The 18,967-nt window shown below is 41.3% G+C and overlaps 1 protein-coding gene across 5 annotated transcripts in view; it reads left to right on the forward strand.

Annotated features, from left to right (window-relative positions):
* Positions 1–18,967, forward strand: part of LOC140736735 (endophilin-B1-like) — a 66,543-nt gene that overhangs the window by 15,680 nt on the left and 31,896 nt on the right. For all 5 annotated transcript variants that reach the window (XM_073062617.1, XM_073062619.1, XM_073062618.1 and 2 more), the window contains exons 2-4: positions 6,643–6,784; positions 9,590–9,718; positions 17,439–17,572. In XM_073062617.1, coding sequence (XP_072918718.1) covers positions 6,643–6,784; positions 9,590–9,718; positions 17,439–17,572 — 405 coding nt within the window. The remainder of the gene's footprint in view (positions 1–6,642; positions 6,785–9,589; positions 9,719–17,438; positions 17,573–18,967) is intronic.

Here is an 18,967-nt window from a genome sequence, read left to right on the forward strand (position 1 = left end):
TTGCCCACATTTTCACACTTCTTTAGGTCGTTACTGTCAACACGTAACACAGTCCCTCGACATCAAGAAGGAACCCAAACTTGGCGTCAGTGTTGTGCAAACGCGCGACCTTTCCTCCTTAGCTGTTAACCCAGTGTCTCTCAAGTTCTCATCAGCCATTCATTTCTTTCGTCTCTGATGTCTTTCAACTTCAGTATTCCATTCTTGACAGAGACTGACTCCTTCAGGTGACTCACTGACCAACACCTCTCTTTCATCATAAAATTATCTCAGAGGGCTTTCAAGTCCAGGGCAGCATCGTGGAAGTTCATGCTAGGATCCTGCAGCCTCCTTTGAATACGATCAATGCGAATGAGTACTTTGTTCCAAAATCCTAGCAAAATCAGATAATCATAACTCAGCATGAGTTTGTACAGTTCTTATTTCACTGGTCTCGTTTTCATTGCCTATTGTGTCCTGGAGAACTTGAAGTACCTCCTCAAGATACTTGGTAACAGGCTTCACTGCTTCTGTCCTTGCACTCCACCTGGTTTCGGACTCTGACTTAACAACCACAGGCATGGCATTTTTGAGTTTTTCCCAGTGCTGTGTTGAACGAGAGAAAAACATGTAGAGAGCTTCGATGGTTCCAAAATACGTGACCAGCATTGTATCCTGCTTGGCTGTGTGTACACCAACCAAGTTGAGTGAGTGATTGTCGCAAATCACAAACACTGCCAGGTTGTTTTTCTCACTTATTCTTTGATGAACACCACTTCTGTGTCCAGCCATCACAGCAGCGTTGTCTTAGCACTGTGACCGACAATCTTGTAGCTCCATTTCCTCCTCCTCTAGCTGTTTCAAGATGTCTTCAACCAAGCTCTCAGCATCCTTCTGGCTTATCTGGATAAAACCAAGGAAGGACTCTCTAACACGGACTGTTTTCCTCTCAAAATCAACTTCCACATACCTCATTACTTCTGACATCTGCTCATGGTGTGCCTGATCAGGAGTCAAGTCGAACATGAGACCATAGTACTTGGCTTTATGAATGCTTCTCAGTAAACTTTTGCGAACAGTGGATGCCATCATGTGGATGAATTTGTTCTGGACACCCGGTGAAAGATAAGACATGGATCCAGGATGACTTTCCACATGAGTGAGGTGTTCTTTTATGACGGGGTCAAAGATGGGCAGTAGTTTCAGTAAGCCAAGGAAATTTCCCACATTGGAGTCATCGTCTAGCTGAAGTGACTCCCTGTGTCTTCGCAAAGCCAGGTTCTGAGTTGCAAGGAATTTTATGATTCTCTTCAAGATATCACGCCACTTCTGCTTTTCCTTCTCCATCTGTGACTGAAATACTGCGTCAATAACTCCTGTTTCCAGCTAAATTTCTTTCCACTGTGTGAAGCATTCCCAATGGTTCTTGGCATTTTCATGAACACTAATCCTTTCAGGTGCTTTCCACTGGTTGAATCTCACTTTCCTGCTCCAATGAGGATTAATGGTTTCACTGGGAATAGAGAAGACAACAGATACAAAATACAGACTTTTTAGAAGGGGAATAGACCAGCCATGAGCGAGTCATTTCCTCACCACGACCATTTCCCAATTTCCTCTTAAAGCAAGTTTTGTTCATTGAGCAATTATTTGTTGGTAGGAAAGGCCCCTCACTGTTCTGGAACTACTTCGAACCCAGCTTTATTATTTCTGTTCTTAACGCGTCAGGTAGAATTAATTTTCCGGTATCCTTGTTGAACTTCAGAAGTCCAATGTCATGCTGTTCAATCACTTCTGGTATGACAGTTCGAGGCTCTTTGACACCATCCAGTTCACTGGGTTCAGTGTCAGGTAAAATCTCGTCAATAAACTCAACATCACCATCACCACCATTGTCTTCCCCTCCTGTCATGTCCACGTCCTCTGTGGTAGCCTCACTCTTAATCTCATCATATTCAGATTTATCTGACTTGACTTCCTCCTTGGCTTGTGATCCACCTTCGGATTCTAACAAACTTGTAGCAGGTGCAGGCGACTCCATGGAACGTGTCGAACTACTTGTTCCGGTCTTTTCAAAGAAGGGCATGAAGAACTTGCTCGACTTCTTGGCTTCCTCCACCTCCAACTTTCGTCTCTTCTGTCCTTCAGCTCCACTTTCCTTCTTCGTGAAGAAACGTTTCATGGTCTTACACAGTGCTCTGAAATAAGGCCATGCTAGGGCTTCTCGCCCATGAGAATCAAAGACAGATCAGACATCTGAAGAAAATTCTTTATTCACTATCCGAGGTTGGGTTGTCTGACTTTAAGAGAAACTGCTCAGTGGTGCCCCCCTTCAAGTGGCACCCATGGCACGTGCCGTACCTGCCATACCTTAGATGCGCCACTGAGCAGCAGGAAAGCAATGGCTCTCCCCCACCCACTTCTGCAAAAAAAAAGTATCAGCACTCTCAACCACCAAGCATGGAATAGCAAAGCCTCCCATAAAGACCATAATCTGTAGTACAATAAAAACTAATCATTCATCTGACAATTTTCATGCCACAGGCTCTTGTGCTCTCTCTCTTCCCCCCCCCCACAAATAAAGGGAAAAAGTTGTTGCCTTTCACAACGAGAGAGGAGACACAACAAAATCACTTGCTGATTTATAGTGTTAACAGTCTGTTGTGCCACATTTTTTTAAACCAGTTGTGTCCCAAAAATTGGCAACAATTTCACCCACCAACGAGAGGGGGAGAGGGAACAAATCATTGAGTACAGAGCCTTTTACAGCTGATCCACTGTTCCTGATGTTCCGTTCTGTCCTGCAACACCTCATTCGGTGACACTGACTCAGAATCGGCTCATCCACAAGGCAGCAAATTCCTTGGGCCATCCGCAGGACCGCAAATACTTCGGAACCCCCAAAGTGCGCTCATCTTCTTGACCACATCCTTGGGATATTGAAAAGTGGCCAGCCATGAGCCCCCTGTGAACGGGCCCCACCACCACTAAGAAAGCAAAGTCTGAGTGTAACTCAACATCAGGGTCTTCAACAGAAACCGCCCCCCCCCCCTCCCCCCCGGCCATCCACCCTGAAAAGGAGAGACAGCAAAGGAAAAAATCAAGCTTTTTTTTTAAGATGAACACGGAGTCGCAAATTAGTGCCATCATTACTCAGCCTCCGTCTATGTCTTGTAAACCCATTTTGCTTTGAGAATAAAACTGCAGAAGCTAGAAATCTGAAAGGCAGAAAATTAAAAGCACATTTATTATCAGAGCATGTATAAATTATACACTTTGAAATTTGCTTACAGGCAGCTACAAAGCAAGAAACATGAATTTTAAATTAAAAAAAATTAAATTTAAGATTCAATTTTTTTTAAAAAAGACCAAAAAACCACTGTTGGGGGGGGGGGGTGGAAACACACATCATTCAAATCATGCAAACAATAGAAGCAATACTTGTTCTAGTCTTGCATGGTCTGCTTTTGATTTTTGAGACTATGGTACAAAGTGCTAGACTCCCTATCTGGGTGGAACACATTCCTCGTATCTACTTTGTTACATCATCAAAAAAAGTTAGTGAGTTTCGAAGAGATGACCATCATCTTCTAAACTCTCTAGTATAGAGACCTAGTCTGCCTGATCTCTCTCATTTAACAGGCCTGCCATTCCAGGAACCAGGCTGGTGAATCTCTACTGTGCTTCCTCTAATAGCAAGTATACCTTTTTAGAGATAAAGATGAGGTTTGGCCACGAGAATATTGCGCGGTGGTGTAGCAGTTATTGCAATACTATCACAATTATTGTTCAGTTCCTGCTGCCATCCATAAGGAGTTTGTACTTTCTCCCTTCACTCTGTGGGTTTCCTCCAGGTGCTCCAGTTACCCCTCTCAACCCAAAACATTTATGTCAGTAGATTCATTGGCCTGTATTTGGGGAGTGTGGGCTCATTTAGCCAGAATGGCCTGTATTACTCTGTATCTTTAAATAAAAATAACATGATCATTTCAGAAATACAAATTTTTGCACAATTTTTATTCTCCACGCAACAGTGTGCAGTATATCATTTGGTATTTAAGCATTTAATTTTTTTATTGTTTTTTTTTAAGCCGGTGCTTCTGTTCTGAGTAGCTTTTATTTAAATCATCATAGATTTAGTTTATTGTACTAGTTTAGATATCACTTCTTTTGGGTGAGACCACAGCAAAAGAACTTGGTAGTGATCAGGATATAGGGTTAAAACTTCTGGACCTCCAGACTTTTCTTTGCCTTTAAATGTGCAGGAAGTTTTGAGCATCTGTATCTGTGTCATTAATAATTGGTTTCTCCTGGCAACCAATATGGTCAATGCATTGCTCTTGATCGTACAGGGGAAATGTGTAAAGCTTGAGATGAAAATTGTTGTCTTATTTGTAAATTTAAGAAGCATTATGTTGTCCAGCTACCCTCTTTGAGAAATGTGGCCTCCCATTTTACATTTCCACAGCTACTAAGTCAAAATATGAATTTGGGCAGCGTTGTTTGTTTCAACTGTCCCTAATGAAAGGAAAATGTAAAAAATTATTCAATTTCTGCATGTTTATTGTTGAGGGCAAAACAGCTCTTCTGTATAACTAATGTTACCTCTTGAAGACTTACATCATCTGCTTTGAGTTAATGGTAACAATGGATGGGAAAGGAAGTTTCTGTATCCAATGATGATGCTTCTCAGTCTACTGAATTGCTTTGAATACATTGCCAGTTTTGGCAAGTAGGGTGAAATTGTTTGCACAATTCAGCAATGGGGAATTAACTGTTAACGGACAACTGCAGGAATTTTAAAAAGGTTTTATTTAATGTTTAGATAATGCAAAAGACAAAAATGAGTATTCTTTGGATAGGCAATCTTGTAACCTTGTGTACAGTAATTGCCTCTGAATACTAAGCAGATAGAACCTGATTTTAGTATACTGGGAAGTAACATGAAAGTTCTTCCAGCAGCGGTTTCTAATGCCATTTGGGTCCTACAAATTCTGTCCAACAGCTTATTAATGCAAGATTCTGGGAAGCTGTTGGTCAGAGCTGAACTTGCTCAATTAAAAATATTGTAGGGCTTGCATTAACTCAGAAATACAACTTCAACCTTCAGCAATAGTTTTGACTTCATTACAAGAAAACTGTGCTGTAATATTTCAAGTTGGAATTTAGTGAAGTGTATTGGTGAGTCAATACACTGGGGAAAACACTGGTAAAGTAATTTTCTCACTCTCTGGGTATGGTGGCGTTTTTTTATTTTGAAAGACTAATGCTTTGGCTTGCATATAAACACTATTATAATTGCTTTGGCACAGGAGAAAGTTGCAATTTAATAATTGTCATTACTGAGTTTGCTCTGCCTCCAAAACATTACAGGCAACTGCCCCATTATGGAAGGTTATGGAAGTTCATCCTTATGAAATTCACAAATCCAACCCAAAAATTGGAGGTGTGGAATTTGTACAGAGAATTCATTAATACTCATTGTCCATCTACTGGAAGGGTGTCATGTGGCTGGAAAGAGTACAGAAAGATTCTTGATGATGTTACCAGGAGCAGAGGACCCTAGTTGTGAAGAAAGACAAATGGGTACAGCTTTTGTTCCTGAAGGAGGTATATAAAATCGTGAGGGGCTTAGTTAAGTTTTCCCCTCAGCGTGGGGAAACTAAAACTAGAAATCATGGGATTATGATGAGAGGTGGAAGATTTGAAGTGGGACATGTAATGAGATGTCAGATCAAGCAGTTAAATTCAGTACAATCACACACTTAAAAAATATTTAGATGGGTACACGTATAGATAGGAAAGGTTGAGTGATGTGGGCCAGTCTTGGGCAAATGGGGCTTTTTGGCCCTCTTCCCTCCAGGAGAAGGTTCAGGAGCTTGAAGATTCTTGCGGCCAGATTTGGGAACAGCTTCTTTCCAACTGTGATAAGACTGCTGAACAGATCCTGACCCAGATCTGGGCCGTACCTTCTAAATATCTGGACCTGACTTGCACTACCTTACTTTCCCTTTTCTATTTTCTGATTATGATTTATAATTTAAATTTTTTTGTATTTACTTCAATTTGTACTTCAGGGAGCACAAAGTGCAGAATCAAATATCACTGTGATGATTGTGCACTCTAGTATCAATTGTTTGGTGACAATAAAAGTAAAGTAAATGTAGGCAATTTACTTGGTGTGAATGAGTTGGGCTGACAAGCCTGTTTCCATGTTAACTTTTTGACTTAAAACTGCAAAAGAAAAACAATTGTCATTTTTTATTTTTAGTCACCAGGACTGTGGGGGGGGGGGGGGTGGAAATAAGGTTTGAATATGTCAAGTCCGTCCTTTGCCACACCCTTTCTCTTTTGAGAGTAATGCTGCCGTGCTCTTCATCTTCAAAGCATTCTCTCTGACCCACTGCAGTGTGGGAAGGCCCAGTAGCTACGGCCAGCTCCTTAGGGTAATCCTTTGACCTTTGCTCTATTTTCTCTGTCACTGGGTTTGAACCAACTAACTTAATTCTCTAAACACTGCCTTACTTCCTGATCCTGAAATCCCATCGCTTACCCTGATATCGTCACTTTCTTATCTTTTAGTCCAGAAGCCTTATTCATTAGAGAAAGTACCTTTTTTAAGAGTCTGCAGTTTTTAATTTTCATCTCTTTGGTTTGCTTAAGTTTACAGAGGAGAAGTTTGGTCAAGCAGAGAAGACAGAGTTGGATGCCCAGCTGGAGAATCTTCTGAGCAAAGCAGAAACTACAAAAATATGGACAGAAAAAATAATGAAGCAGACAGAAGTATTATTGCAGCCAAACCCAAGTAAGTAAGCTGTTTTCTTTTTAAAAAAAAGAAACAAATTAAAAATTACCAGCCATTTGTGGTAACAAATTGAATTAAAGTCAAGTTTGATTACAGTTCACAAAGTGCTTGGAAGTTGCAATATAGAAAGAGGACCTTTCATTGCAACTGATCTAAACTGGATGTTGTAATTGAAATGAGTACAGTACATAAACTTAACTCGCGCTTTACCTTTAAACTTTCCCCTGTCGTATTAAAACTGTCTAGTTGTATTTAACATTTCTATAGATTCTGACTATCGTGCAATATCTATGTCCCTCTTAATTTTAGAAACTTCTCGGGTCACTACTCAGTTCCTTTGCCCTAGGGAAGCAAAGCATAGTCTATCCATACTCTTCCCACAACCACAGTCCTCCAATTCAAGTAGCATTCTGGTGACTCTTTTCTGTATTCTCTCTCATCCATTCACATTCTTCCTATGGTGTGGCATCAAGAGATGCAAAGACTACCCCGTGTTGCCTAAAAGAGTTCTGTATAGTTATAACATAGTGCAGCAACTCTTGTTGTCCTGACTTCTATGGCATACTTGCCTTTCACACCACCCTATTATCCTGTACTGCTACTTTTGGGGAACTATTTACTATGTCTTATGTCTGCATGACTTCCCACACTTGCTGGGATTAAATTCCAACCACCAGTGCTCACCCAAATTTCCATTTGATCTATATCCTGTTGGAACATTGGACAACCTTCCTTTATCCACAATGCAACCAATTTTCCTGTCATCTACAGACCTACTAATCATTCTTCCTACATTCATATACAAGTTGCTTCACAAAGAACAATGGACCCATTTGGTGCATCACTCATCAGAGACTTGTATCAGGAAACATCCATCCACCACTTCCCTTTGCCAAGCCAGCCATGAATTTTGAATCCAGTTAGCTAGTTCATCCTGGATCCCATGTTCCTTGTCCTTCTGGACCCACCCTATCATGAAAACTCATTGACTGCTTTTAGACAACATCACCTTCATCAAACTCCTTCACACAAAAAGATCAAATTCTTATGCCTAGTTTCCACCACTTCTCCCTAAAACTCACAAAGTCATACTCACTAACATTAATAATTCCTTGCCTTTCCACACAAGAGGTATATCCTGTTGCTTGATTTTCCTACCTTGATGTATGACTCCCTGGCCTATAGTTGTAGCTACCTGGCTTATCTAATTGTCTTTTTAAATAAAAAGTTGGGCAACCTCTAGTCTTCTGACACCTCACCTGGGACTAACAAAGATGCAAAAAAACTGTCGGGACTCCAATAATCTTTTCCTCAATTTCCCATAGTATAAATTTCACCTGCCTCTGAGGACTTGTCTTCGAATGCACAAGGGCAGATATCTAACAGATCCATCTACGTAATACCTAGAGTATATGCTATAGACAATCAGCATATTCCTCCCTCCATGCCCTTATTAAATGTTACAGGTGAAGAGTGTTCAGTTATGCTTGTATTGGCCTTTTCCATCTTGGTGGGAAGGAAGTCTGGTTGTCCACTCTATCTCTTATCTTCTACACATCTATCAAGTCAACATTTTAAGAACAGCTTATGCCCTGCTGCCATCAAATTTCTGAATGGACAATCAACAACCTGTTTTTTTCCTTTGCTCACTTTCTGTACTTTTTTTTTAACATGTACATATATAGAAATTTAGTTTTTTGATTACTTTCCAATGGCGTACTGTATTTCACGGCATGGTGTATGCCAGTGATATTAAACCTGATTCTTTTATCTTCTTTCTCTACAAAGAGAAAAGCCCTAGCTCACTCAACCTAACTTCATAAAACCTGCTCTGTAGTGTAGGCATCATCCTGGTAAAATATTTAACTGAATGACCAAAATTCTGAAATAGACAGTAGGTGCAGGAGTAGGCCATTCAGCCCTTCCAGCCAGCACCACCATTTACTGTGATCATGGCTGATCATACACAATCAGTACCCCGTTCCTGCCCTCTCCCCATATCCCTTGACCCCCCTATCTATAAGAGCTCTATCTAACTCTCTCTTGAAAGCATCCAGAGACTTGGCCTCCACTGCCTTCTGGGGCAGAGCATTCCACATATCCACCATTCTGAGTGAAAAAGTTTTTCCGCATCTCTATTTTAAATGGCCTACCCCTTATTATTAAACAGGCACGTACACTAAAATATCACTTGGATGTTTGTATTGTTTATGTACAGTACTGTGCTAAGGTCTTTAGCACATATGCCTAAGACTTTTGCACAGTACTGTTTTTGTCAATGTAGAGCAGAGAGCCAGTTTGCAAATCTGACAGGAGCAAAAGATGTTGGGAATGGTGAGGGTGGAGGGCCCCGGGAGGATTGTGGGATAAGTGGCAGATAAGAAATGCCAGGAACTGGTTTGGGGAGTGATGGTAGTGGCATGTCTGCAGACACACCCAGGACTGAGACACCAGGCAAAGTCATGGGATTCCAAACAATTGGTTTATTGATAATAAAAGAATGTCTCTCTGGTGCTTCCTCCCCTCTCCCTTCCCCTTTTCCCGACCATGATTCCCTTCTTGTCCCACTTCCCACTCTCAGTCCGCAGTAGAGACCCAAATAGGAATCGGATTTATTATCACTCCTATATGTCATGAAATTTGTTTTTTTATAAAAAAATATTAAAAGATGTAGGTCAATATAAATATAAACGACTTCGGCACTATTATAACAGAAAATTCATCTTCACTTACTGTCTTGTGATACAACCATGCATGTCCAATAAATAAATCTGATTTTATTTGGTTCATTATTTTCACCTATAGATACCAGAATAGAAGAATTCGTTTATGAAAAACTGGATCGCAAAGCACCGTCTCGAATGAATAATTTTGAACAATTAGGGCAGTATATGCTTGATGCTGGAAATGATTTTGGTCCTGGAACTGCATATGGTAAGCGGAATAAGGCATTTTCTAAAATTAACTTCCTGTGCTAAGTAGAGCTAAATACTATTTATTTTATTGAGGATTCTAAACATATGGAGGTTGACTGGCAATAATTTCACTATGTGCCCCACAGGCATGACAGACTGAATAGCTTCCAGTTTTATATTTTATCAAATGGGCTGCTCTGTAATTTTAAAAAGTAGCCTTTATCCTGATAAACTTCTGCTTTTTTTTCTCTCTTTCTAGAGTTGTTATCTTGTGATCAGAGTCGGAAAATTTGATTAGATTTGGTAATTATTTAAGGACATAAGAGCAGAATTAGGCCATTTGTGCATCGTCTGCTCTGCTATTCCATCTGTACTGATTTATTAAGCCTCTCAACTCCATGCTTCCTTAACCTTTGATGTCCTGACTAACAAGAAGCTGTCAACCTCTGTTTTACATAGACTCAATAACTTGGCCTCCACAGCCGTCTACGGCAAAGAATGCCACAGATTCATCACCCTCTAGCTAAAGAAATCCCTCCTCATTGCTGTTCTCAAGGGACATCCTTGTTATTGAGTCATAAGACACTGAATGTAAAAATAGGCCCTTCAGCCCATCTAGTCTGTGCCTGATGAAGGGTCTCTACCTGAAACGGCAACTATACTCTTTTCCATAGATGCTGCCTGGGCTGCTGAGTTCCTCCAGCTTTTTGGATGTGTTGCTTGAATTTCCAGCATCTGCAGATTTTCTCTTGTGATTAGAAAACTATTAATCTGCCTAGTCCCAGTGACCTGCACCTGTACCATAGAACTCCATAACCCTTCCATCCATGTACTTATCCAACTTTCTCTTAAATGTTAAAATTGTCTCCAGAATTGTGTGCATTCACAACTTGCATTGGCAGCTTGTTCCACACCATTACCACTCTGAGTGAAGATGCTCCCCTTAAACATTTCACCTTTCACTCTTAACCCATGGCATCTAATTGTAGACTCACCCAACCTCAGTGGAACAAAGCCATCTTGCATTTACCCCGTTTACACCTCTTGACAATTTTGTATACCTCTATCAAATCTCCCCTCAATATTGTACGTTCTAGGGAATAAAGTCCTAACCTGGCATATATGATGAATAAACTCATCCATCTCTGGCTTCCAGACAGGTATAGGTATTGATTCTAATCGATGTTTCGATGATAAACTCTTGCCATCTTCTTCAGGGATGATGCCTGGGCATGTCTAGTTTGATGGTATTTATCTCCCTGTATTCCATCCCTCCTGACTGGTTAGTCCTTACCCACAAACAAGAAAATCTGTAGATGCTGGAAATTCCAAAAAATACACATCAAATGTTGGAGGAACTTAGCATTCCAGGCAGCATCAAAGGGGGGGGGGGGGGGTGGAAACAAAAAAGTAAACAGTCAATACTTTGGGCATAGACCTTTTATCAGAACTGGAGAAAAAAGATGAGAAGGCAGAGTAAGGAGGGGAGGAAGAAATGCAAGATAGTAGGTGATGGGTGAAACTGGGAAGGATAAAGTAAAGAGCTGGGAACTCAACTGGAGAAAGATAAAGGGCTGGAGAAGGGGGAATTTGATAGAGGACAGAAGACCATGGAAGAAAGGAAAGGGGGAGGAGCACCAGAGGGGGGTGCTGGGCAGGTAAGGAGATGAGGGGGGGGAAAGGGAGTGGTGAGGGAGGGAGGGGCGTCCATTACGAGAAGTTTGAGTAATTGATGTTCATGCCATCAGCTTGGCATCTACCCTGATGGAATACGAGGTGTTGCTCCTCCAACCTGAGTGTGGCCTTATGGAGGCAGTAGAGGAGGCCATGGACTGACAAGTTGAAATGGAAAGTGGAAGTAAAATAGGTGGCCACTGGAAAATCCTGCTTTTTCTGACAGATAGAACACTGTGCTCAGCGAGTCTTATTGACTCTATCTACATGTGATGGCACTTCCAAAGATTTCTGAATCTATTCCCAGGTCCTTCTGTTCTACAGCAGTGCCAAACTGCTGAGTTTGTAAGACCTACCCTGGTTGGTCCTCCCAAAGTACAACAGCTCACACTTTTCTGAATTAAATTCCATCAGCCATTTTTCAGCCCATTTCACCAGCTAGTCCAGATCCTGTTGCAAGCCAAGATGGCCTTCCTCACTATCTACTACGCCCCTAATTTTGGTATCATCTGCAAATTTGCTGATCCAGTTTACCACTTTATTATCCAGATCATTGGTATAGATGACAAACAACAATGGACCCAGCACCGATCCCTGTGACACTCCACTGGTCACAGGCCTCTAGGCAAAGGGGCAACCATCTACGACCACTCTCTAGCTTCTTCCGCAAAGCCAATGTCTAATCCTATTTACTACCTTATCTTGAATGACAAGTGAATGAACCTTCTTGACCATTCATCTCTCTTTCTCCCCCCGCCCCCCCCCCAACCAATGTGGAGCCTTGTAAAAATGCCTTGCTAAAGCCCATGCAGGCAACATCCAATGAATGCCCTGCTTTTAACTTTCTTGGTAACTTCCTTGGAAAAAACTCTAAGATTAGTTAGACAATTCTTACCACGCACAGCACCATTTTGACTATTGTTATGTACACGCAACCCTGGGGAAAGTACCTCTTACGTGCACGTAACACTAAAAGTTTCAGCAGCAATGGAACACATCTAGAGTCTGTTTTTGCTGTTAACAATCACTACTTTATTAGTAACTATGTAATACAGTAACTTAAACCAGGTAAACCAAGGGTTAGCAGTGTTATGCATATATAGGCATATAAATAAAGTTCCCAAACTTATTCAAGCTCAGGTGGCAAGAGTTAGTCTTACGATGGTATGTAAGAAAGTTCTGTTCAGTTCAATCCATGGAATTTGAAGTGAGAGAGAGATTTGTAATCCAAACAAACAGGTGTAGTTGATCTTCCCATTGTCCTCTGAATCCTCTCATGAAATATCACCAACAGTAACTTCAAGGGAACCACCACCCAGGCAAGGGTTGACACACTGGTAGATTCCACAAGGTTACCCCAATCACACATATGATATCCACTTACCCAGTTTCATGGCATACGAAATAACTCCAACAGTGATTTGCCACAGGGCTGCCTTTCTTCAGTGAACTACCGGCTGCTGCATTGCCTCACATCCATTGACTGTGTCTGTCTCCTGAGTAAATACAGATGCAAAAACCCAATTAAGGTCTCCCCATCTCTTTTGGCTCCGTACATAGATTATCACTCTGACCTTCCAGAGCACCAATTTTGTCCCTTGCTGTCTTTTTGGTCTTCATATATCTGTAGAAGCCCTTGGGATTCTCCTTTGCCTTGTCTGCAAGAGTAGCCTCGTGTTGTCTTTTAAACCTCCTCCTTCCTTTCCTTATTCTATACTCATCTAGTACATCATTTGCTCCTGCCTACTAACACCTGCTATGCAACTTTTCTTCTCTCCTCTCCCCACACCCCCCCACCCCCCACCAAGTATACCAAGCATACCTTTGCCAGAAATTAATCAGCCCCAATCCACTCTTGTCAGACGTATTGCTACTGCCGGAAGTTCCTACCTGCTTCAAAAGGGCAACAGTTGTATCAGTGTCCAAGAAGAGCAGTGTGAACTGCCTCAACGACTATCATCCAGTAGCACTCACATCTATGGTGAGGAAATGCTTTGAGAGATTGGTCATGGATAGAATCCACTCTTGTCTCAGCGAGGACTTGGACCCACTGCAATTTGCCTATCAGTAGATGCAATCTCATTGGCTGTCCACGTGGCCTTGGGTCATCTGGACAATACAAACACCCACTCTGTTTATTGACTACAGCTCAGTGTTTAACACCATCATTCCTACAGTTCTGATCAAAAAGCTCCAGAACCTGGGCTTCTAACTCCCTCTGCAACTGGATCCTCGACTTCCTAACCAGAAGACCACAATCTGTGCGGATTGGAAATAATATCTCCAGCTTGCTGACAATCAACACTGCCGCACCTCAGGGATGTGTGTTTAGCCCACTGCTCTACTCTCTCTCTACACCCATGACTGTGTAGCTAGGCACAACTCAAATGCCATCTGTAAATTTGCTGACAATACAACCATTGTTGCCAGAATCTCAGATGGTGACAAGAGGTTGTACAGGAACAAAATATACCAGCTAGTTGAACGGTGTCGCAGCAACAACCTTGCACTTGATATCAATAAGACAAAAGAACTGATAATGGATTTCAAAAGGGATGAGATGAGAGAGCACACACCAGTCCTCATAGAAAGTGGAGGAAATGAACAATTTCAAGTTCCTAGGTCAGTATCTCTGAGGACCTAACCTGGAACCAACATGTCGATGCAGACATAAAGAAGGCTATATTTCATTAGGTGTTTGAGGAGATTTGGTATGCCCCAAAAAACACTTGCAAGTTTTTATAGATGTACCATGGAGAGCATTCTAACTAGCTGCATCCACAGTCTGGTATTGGGGTGGGGGGGGAGGGGGGGGAGCAGTGTGCTACTGCACAGGATCAAAGTAAGCTGCAGAGAGTTTTTAGATTTGTCAGCTCCATCATGGGCACTTGCTTCTGTAGTATCCAGGATATCTTCAAGAAGTGGTGCCTCAAAAAGGTGGTTATTATTATTAAAGACACCATCACCTAGGACGTCCCCTCTTCTCATTGCTATCATCAGAAAGGAGGTATGGAAGCCTGAAGAGAGATTCTCAACGATTCAGGAACAGCTTCTTCCCTTCTGCCATCCGATTTCTGAATGAACAATGAACCCATGAACACTACCTCACTACTTTTTTTTACACTAATTTAACTATGTATCAATTTTTTGTATATAATATACAATTACACATGCAAGAAAATGTTTGTAAACCCTTTTGCAGTTACGTGGTTTTCTACATTACTCATAGAATGTGGTCTGATCGTTATCTTAAGTCACAATAATAGACAAACACAATCTGCCTAAACTAAAAACATACAATCAATTGTACTTTTCATGTCTTTATTGAACACGATGTTTAATCATTCACAGTCCAGGCTGGAAAAAGTATGTGAACTGTTGTATTTGATAAGTAGTAGAACCTTCCTTAGCAGCAATAATCTCCACCAAATGTTTCATGTAGCTGCTGATCAGATTTTCATAATGGTGAGGAGGAATTTTGGACCACTCCTCCATATACAACTGTTCTAGTTTGTCAGTATTTCTGGGATACCTTGTAAGAACAGTTTCCTTCAGGTCATGCCACAGCATCTCAATTGGGTTAAGGTTTGGCTCTAACTTGGCCATTCCAAAAACACAAATTTTCTTCTTTTTAAACCATGCTGTTGTTTATTTACTCTTGTGTTTCAGATCATTGTTTTGTTGCATCATCCAACTTCTATTAAGCTTCAGTTGATGGACTGTCACCCTGTAAAATGTTTTGATACAATTTTGAATTTGTTGTTCCCTTAATGATTTCAAGGTGTCCGGGCTCTGAGGCAGCAAAGCAGCCCCAAACCATGGTAACAACACACACAAAATGCTGGTGGAACACAGCAGGCCAGGCAGCATTTATAAGGAGAAGCACTGTCGACGTTTCGGGCCAACGAAACCACACACCAGCATTTTGTGTGTGTTGTTGTTTGAATTTTCAGCACCTGCAGATTTCCTCATGTTTGCCCAAACCATGGTGCTCCTTTCACCATGCTTCACCTTTGGGATGAGGTTTTGGTGTTGGTGTGCAGTGACTTTTTCCCTCCCAAACATGGATGTGGATTTCTGCCAAAAAAAATTAAATTTTCGTCTCATCTGTCTACAGAACATTGTGGAACATCCAGGTGGTCTTTGCAAACTTGAGATGTGCAGCAATGTGTTTTTTTTTTTGGAGAGCAGTGGTTTCCTCCATGGTGTTCTTCCATAAATGCTGTTCTTATTTAGTGTTTTACTTGTAGTGGACACATGAACAGAGACTTTAGCAAGTTCTAGCGATGTCTGCAGATTACCCTTGGGTTCTTTTTCACCTTTTCTGCATTGCATGTTGTGCTGTTGGTGTGATCTTTGCAGGATGCCCACTCCTAGGGAAAGTAGCTGCAGTACTGGATTTCCTGCATTTGTGGACAGTTTCTCATACTGTGAACTGATGAACACTCAAGTCTTTAGAAATGTTTTTGTAGCTTTTCTAGCTTCATGCATTTCTATATTCTTCTGAGATCCTCTGAAAGTTGTTTTGGTCGAGGCATGGTGCACAAACAGATCTTTGTTGAGAAGAATGGGCTCTGTCAGACTTATGCAGGGCACCTCTTCAACCCAAACATCTAATCTCAGTTCATTGATTGGAACATCTGACTTACCCCAGAGGTACTTTTGAATCTAAACTGTGATTGTTTAAATAGTGTACTCAGTAATGATGAGAAGTAGTACAATTAGTTTAGGCAGATCATTTGTCTATTATTATGATTTAGATGAAAATCAGACCACATTCAGTAATAAATGCAAAAATAAATAGGCAACTGCAAAGAGTTCATAAACATTTTCTTGCTATATTTTATTTTTTCTTCCCACCCCACTTCCCTTCCAAGTGACAGAGCCAGACTCAGTGCCAGTGACCTAACTGCTGTAACTTTCCTCTGCTAAGTCATTCTCTAACCCCTGCACCCCCCCCCCCCCCCAGCAGTGTACCTATTGTGGAGGGGAGCAGTCATAGAGATACTCTGCACTGGCTGCCTATCCCCCTTTTTACCCCTCCTGACAGTCACCTGTGTCCTGCACCTTGTATGTAACTACCTCCCTGTAATGTCAACCCATCAGCCTCCCAAATCATCAGTAGCTCATCCAGTTCCAGCTCAACTCCTCAACACTGTGAATTAGAAGCTGCATCTGAATGCACTTCTTACAGGTGTCGTAAAGGACACTGGAGGTCTCCCTGCCTTTCTACGTCCCTCGAGCAGTTTCCACTATCCTGCCTGGTATCCTTACTGCTCTGAATGTGCAATAAGAGAAAGAATAAATAATGGGGAAAAAAATCTATTTATGTCTAGCTTTTCCCTTCTAAAGCCATTGAGCCACAACCTTAATTGCCCACACTCCAACACTAGCCACCCCGCTTAAACCTAACTTTTTATTGGACTTTGCCAAGTGCATAATTATGCACAATCTAATGTCTCCTTGGAACTGGTGTGCAAAATGTGACAACTGTCCCCCGCTCTGCCTCCAAGCAATCCAGTGTCTCCCCGTGACTGTGGTGCACAGTTTGTATTCTGAGGCTGTGTCTTCTGATCCTAGATACTGTATAGGAAAAAAACTCCACATCCACTCTAGGCCTTTGAATATTTGATAGGATTCATTGATATTCCACCCCCCATTCTTCTAAACTCCAGAGAGTACAAGCCTAGAACCATCAGATGCTCCTCACATTTAAATGACTGGCACAGAGCTATCCTTTGAGCAGTCAACTTTTGGCTATTAATGATTTATTAGGAATAACTTTATAGTGAAAAGTTGCTATGATTTGGATAAACTTAATGTTTAATCATGTCAAAATGTTTTGTCTCACTGTCTTTGGAAAATGATTTTTTTTTAAAATAGCAACTGAATGCAAACACCTTTGAATGGCAAACTACTGTGTTAGCACAACCGAAAGATTGCAAATTCAATGGCGCTTATAATTTTTAGCACAACAGGGAAAAACTTCATTAAAGTAAAAAATGAAGATAATTTTTATAAATGAGTAGAATAATTCCAATTTGTTCTTTTTTTCCCCCCAACAGGCAGTGCTCTGATTAAATGTGGAGAAGCTGAAAATCGAATTGGTTCTGCAGAGAGGGAGCTAATACACACATCAGCAGTTAGTTTTTTGGCACCTCTTAGGAACTTTCTGGAAGGAGACTACAAAACAATATCTGTAAGTTGGAGGTACTTTGTCTTGGCTCTTCACTCAAAATATTGCTGCTAAAAGTCTTGACTATGCATGCATGCAGTCCATCACTTCCTGAGATCTAAGTTTATTTGAGGGTGTGAAGTTCCTCCTCTTCCTGGCAACATCCACATTTCAGCACTTTGTGTAACAGAAAATCAACCTTTCAGAATTCACAAGTTGCTAACCCAAAACAAATTGTTAACCTGTTTTGCTCCAATGGAATTTGTCAGGAGAAGGGGAGTAAAAGATAAACCTTTCAACTGTCATTTCTTGGCTATGGAAGAAAGAGCCATCTGTTTAATACCAGAGGTAAAGCAAATGCCCACAGTTTCTTGATGAGCAAGGAGTGAGAAATGCTTTCATGGATTGATGGGAAGGTGGATTTTGAGGTTAATAGACAGATTGGATTATAGACAGGATGACTATAATATTAAATGGCTTCCGAGGCCAGGATATCCTAGTCATAAGGTCACACAGCACAGAAACCATCCCTTCATCCCACCTTGTTCATGCCAGCCACTGTACTTAACTAGTCTGGTATGGACCTCTTTGGTCTACGGCCTTCTAGTCAGAGAGTGTTAAATCTGTAGAATTCATTGCCACAAGCAGCTGTGGAGGCCAAGTCATATTTAAGGCAGGGGTTTGATAGATTCTTGATTAGTCAGCGCATGAAGGGATACAGGGAGAAGGCAGGAGATGAGATGAATCAGCCATGATGAAATGACAGGGCAGACTTGATGGGCCAAATGGCCTAATTCTGCCCCTATATCTTATGATATTTCAAGTTCTAGTCTGAATGCTTTTCTAAATGTTGTGAGTGGACCTACAAGCCACTATCTCAGGGAACACATTCCAGATTTCAACTATATTGTGTAGAAAGTATTTCCCCTCTTGATCCCCTCTAAGCTTTTTTCCTGTTATCATATGCCTATTGTTTTGGACATTCCCACAATGGGAGAAAATTTCTTGCAATCCACTCTATTTATCCACCAGTACACTTCACGTCACTCCTCAACTCCCTCTGTTCCAGAAAAAACAAATCTAACCTACCCAGTAATGTCCCTTTCCCACTGGTTCATTCTATCTCAGCAAGCATCCAGATGAATCTCATCTGCATCCTCTCAATACGATCACATGCTTCATATAACAGAACTGCACACTATAGCCCAGATATGGTCAAAACAATGTTTTACAAAGTCGTAACATGAGATCCCCGTAGATACATTCTTTGCCACTGCTGATGAAGAAAAATTGTTTTTCACTCTGCTACTTTCAGGGATCTGTGGATTTATATCCTGAGGTCCTTCAGTTTGCCAACACTCCTGAATATTTACTGAGTACTTGCTTTTCTTGTGTGACCTTGCAAAATGCATCACTTTG

This window comes from Hemitrygon akajei, chromosome 12, assembly GCF_048418815.1.
Source record: "Hemitrygon akajei chromosome 12, sHemAka1.3, whole genome shotgun sequence".
Taxonomy (NCBI): Eukaryota; Metazoa; Chordata; class Chondrichthyes; order Myliobatiformes; family Dasyatidae; genus Hemitrygon; species Hemitrygon akajei.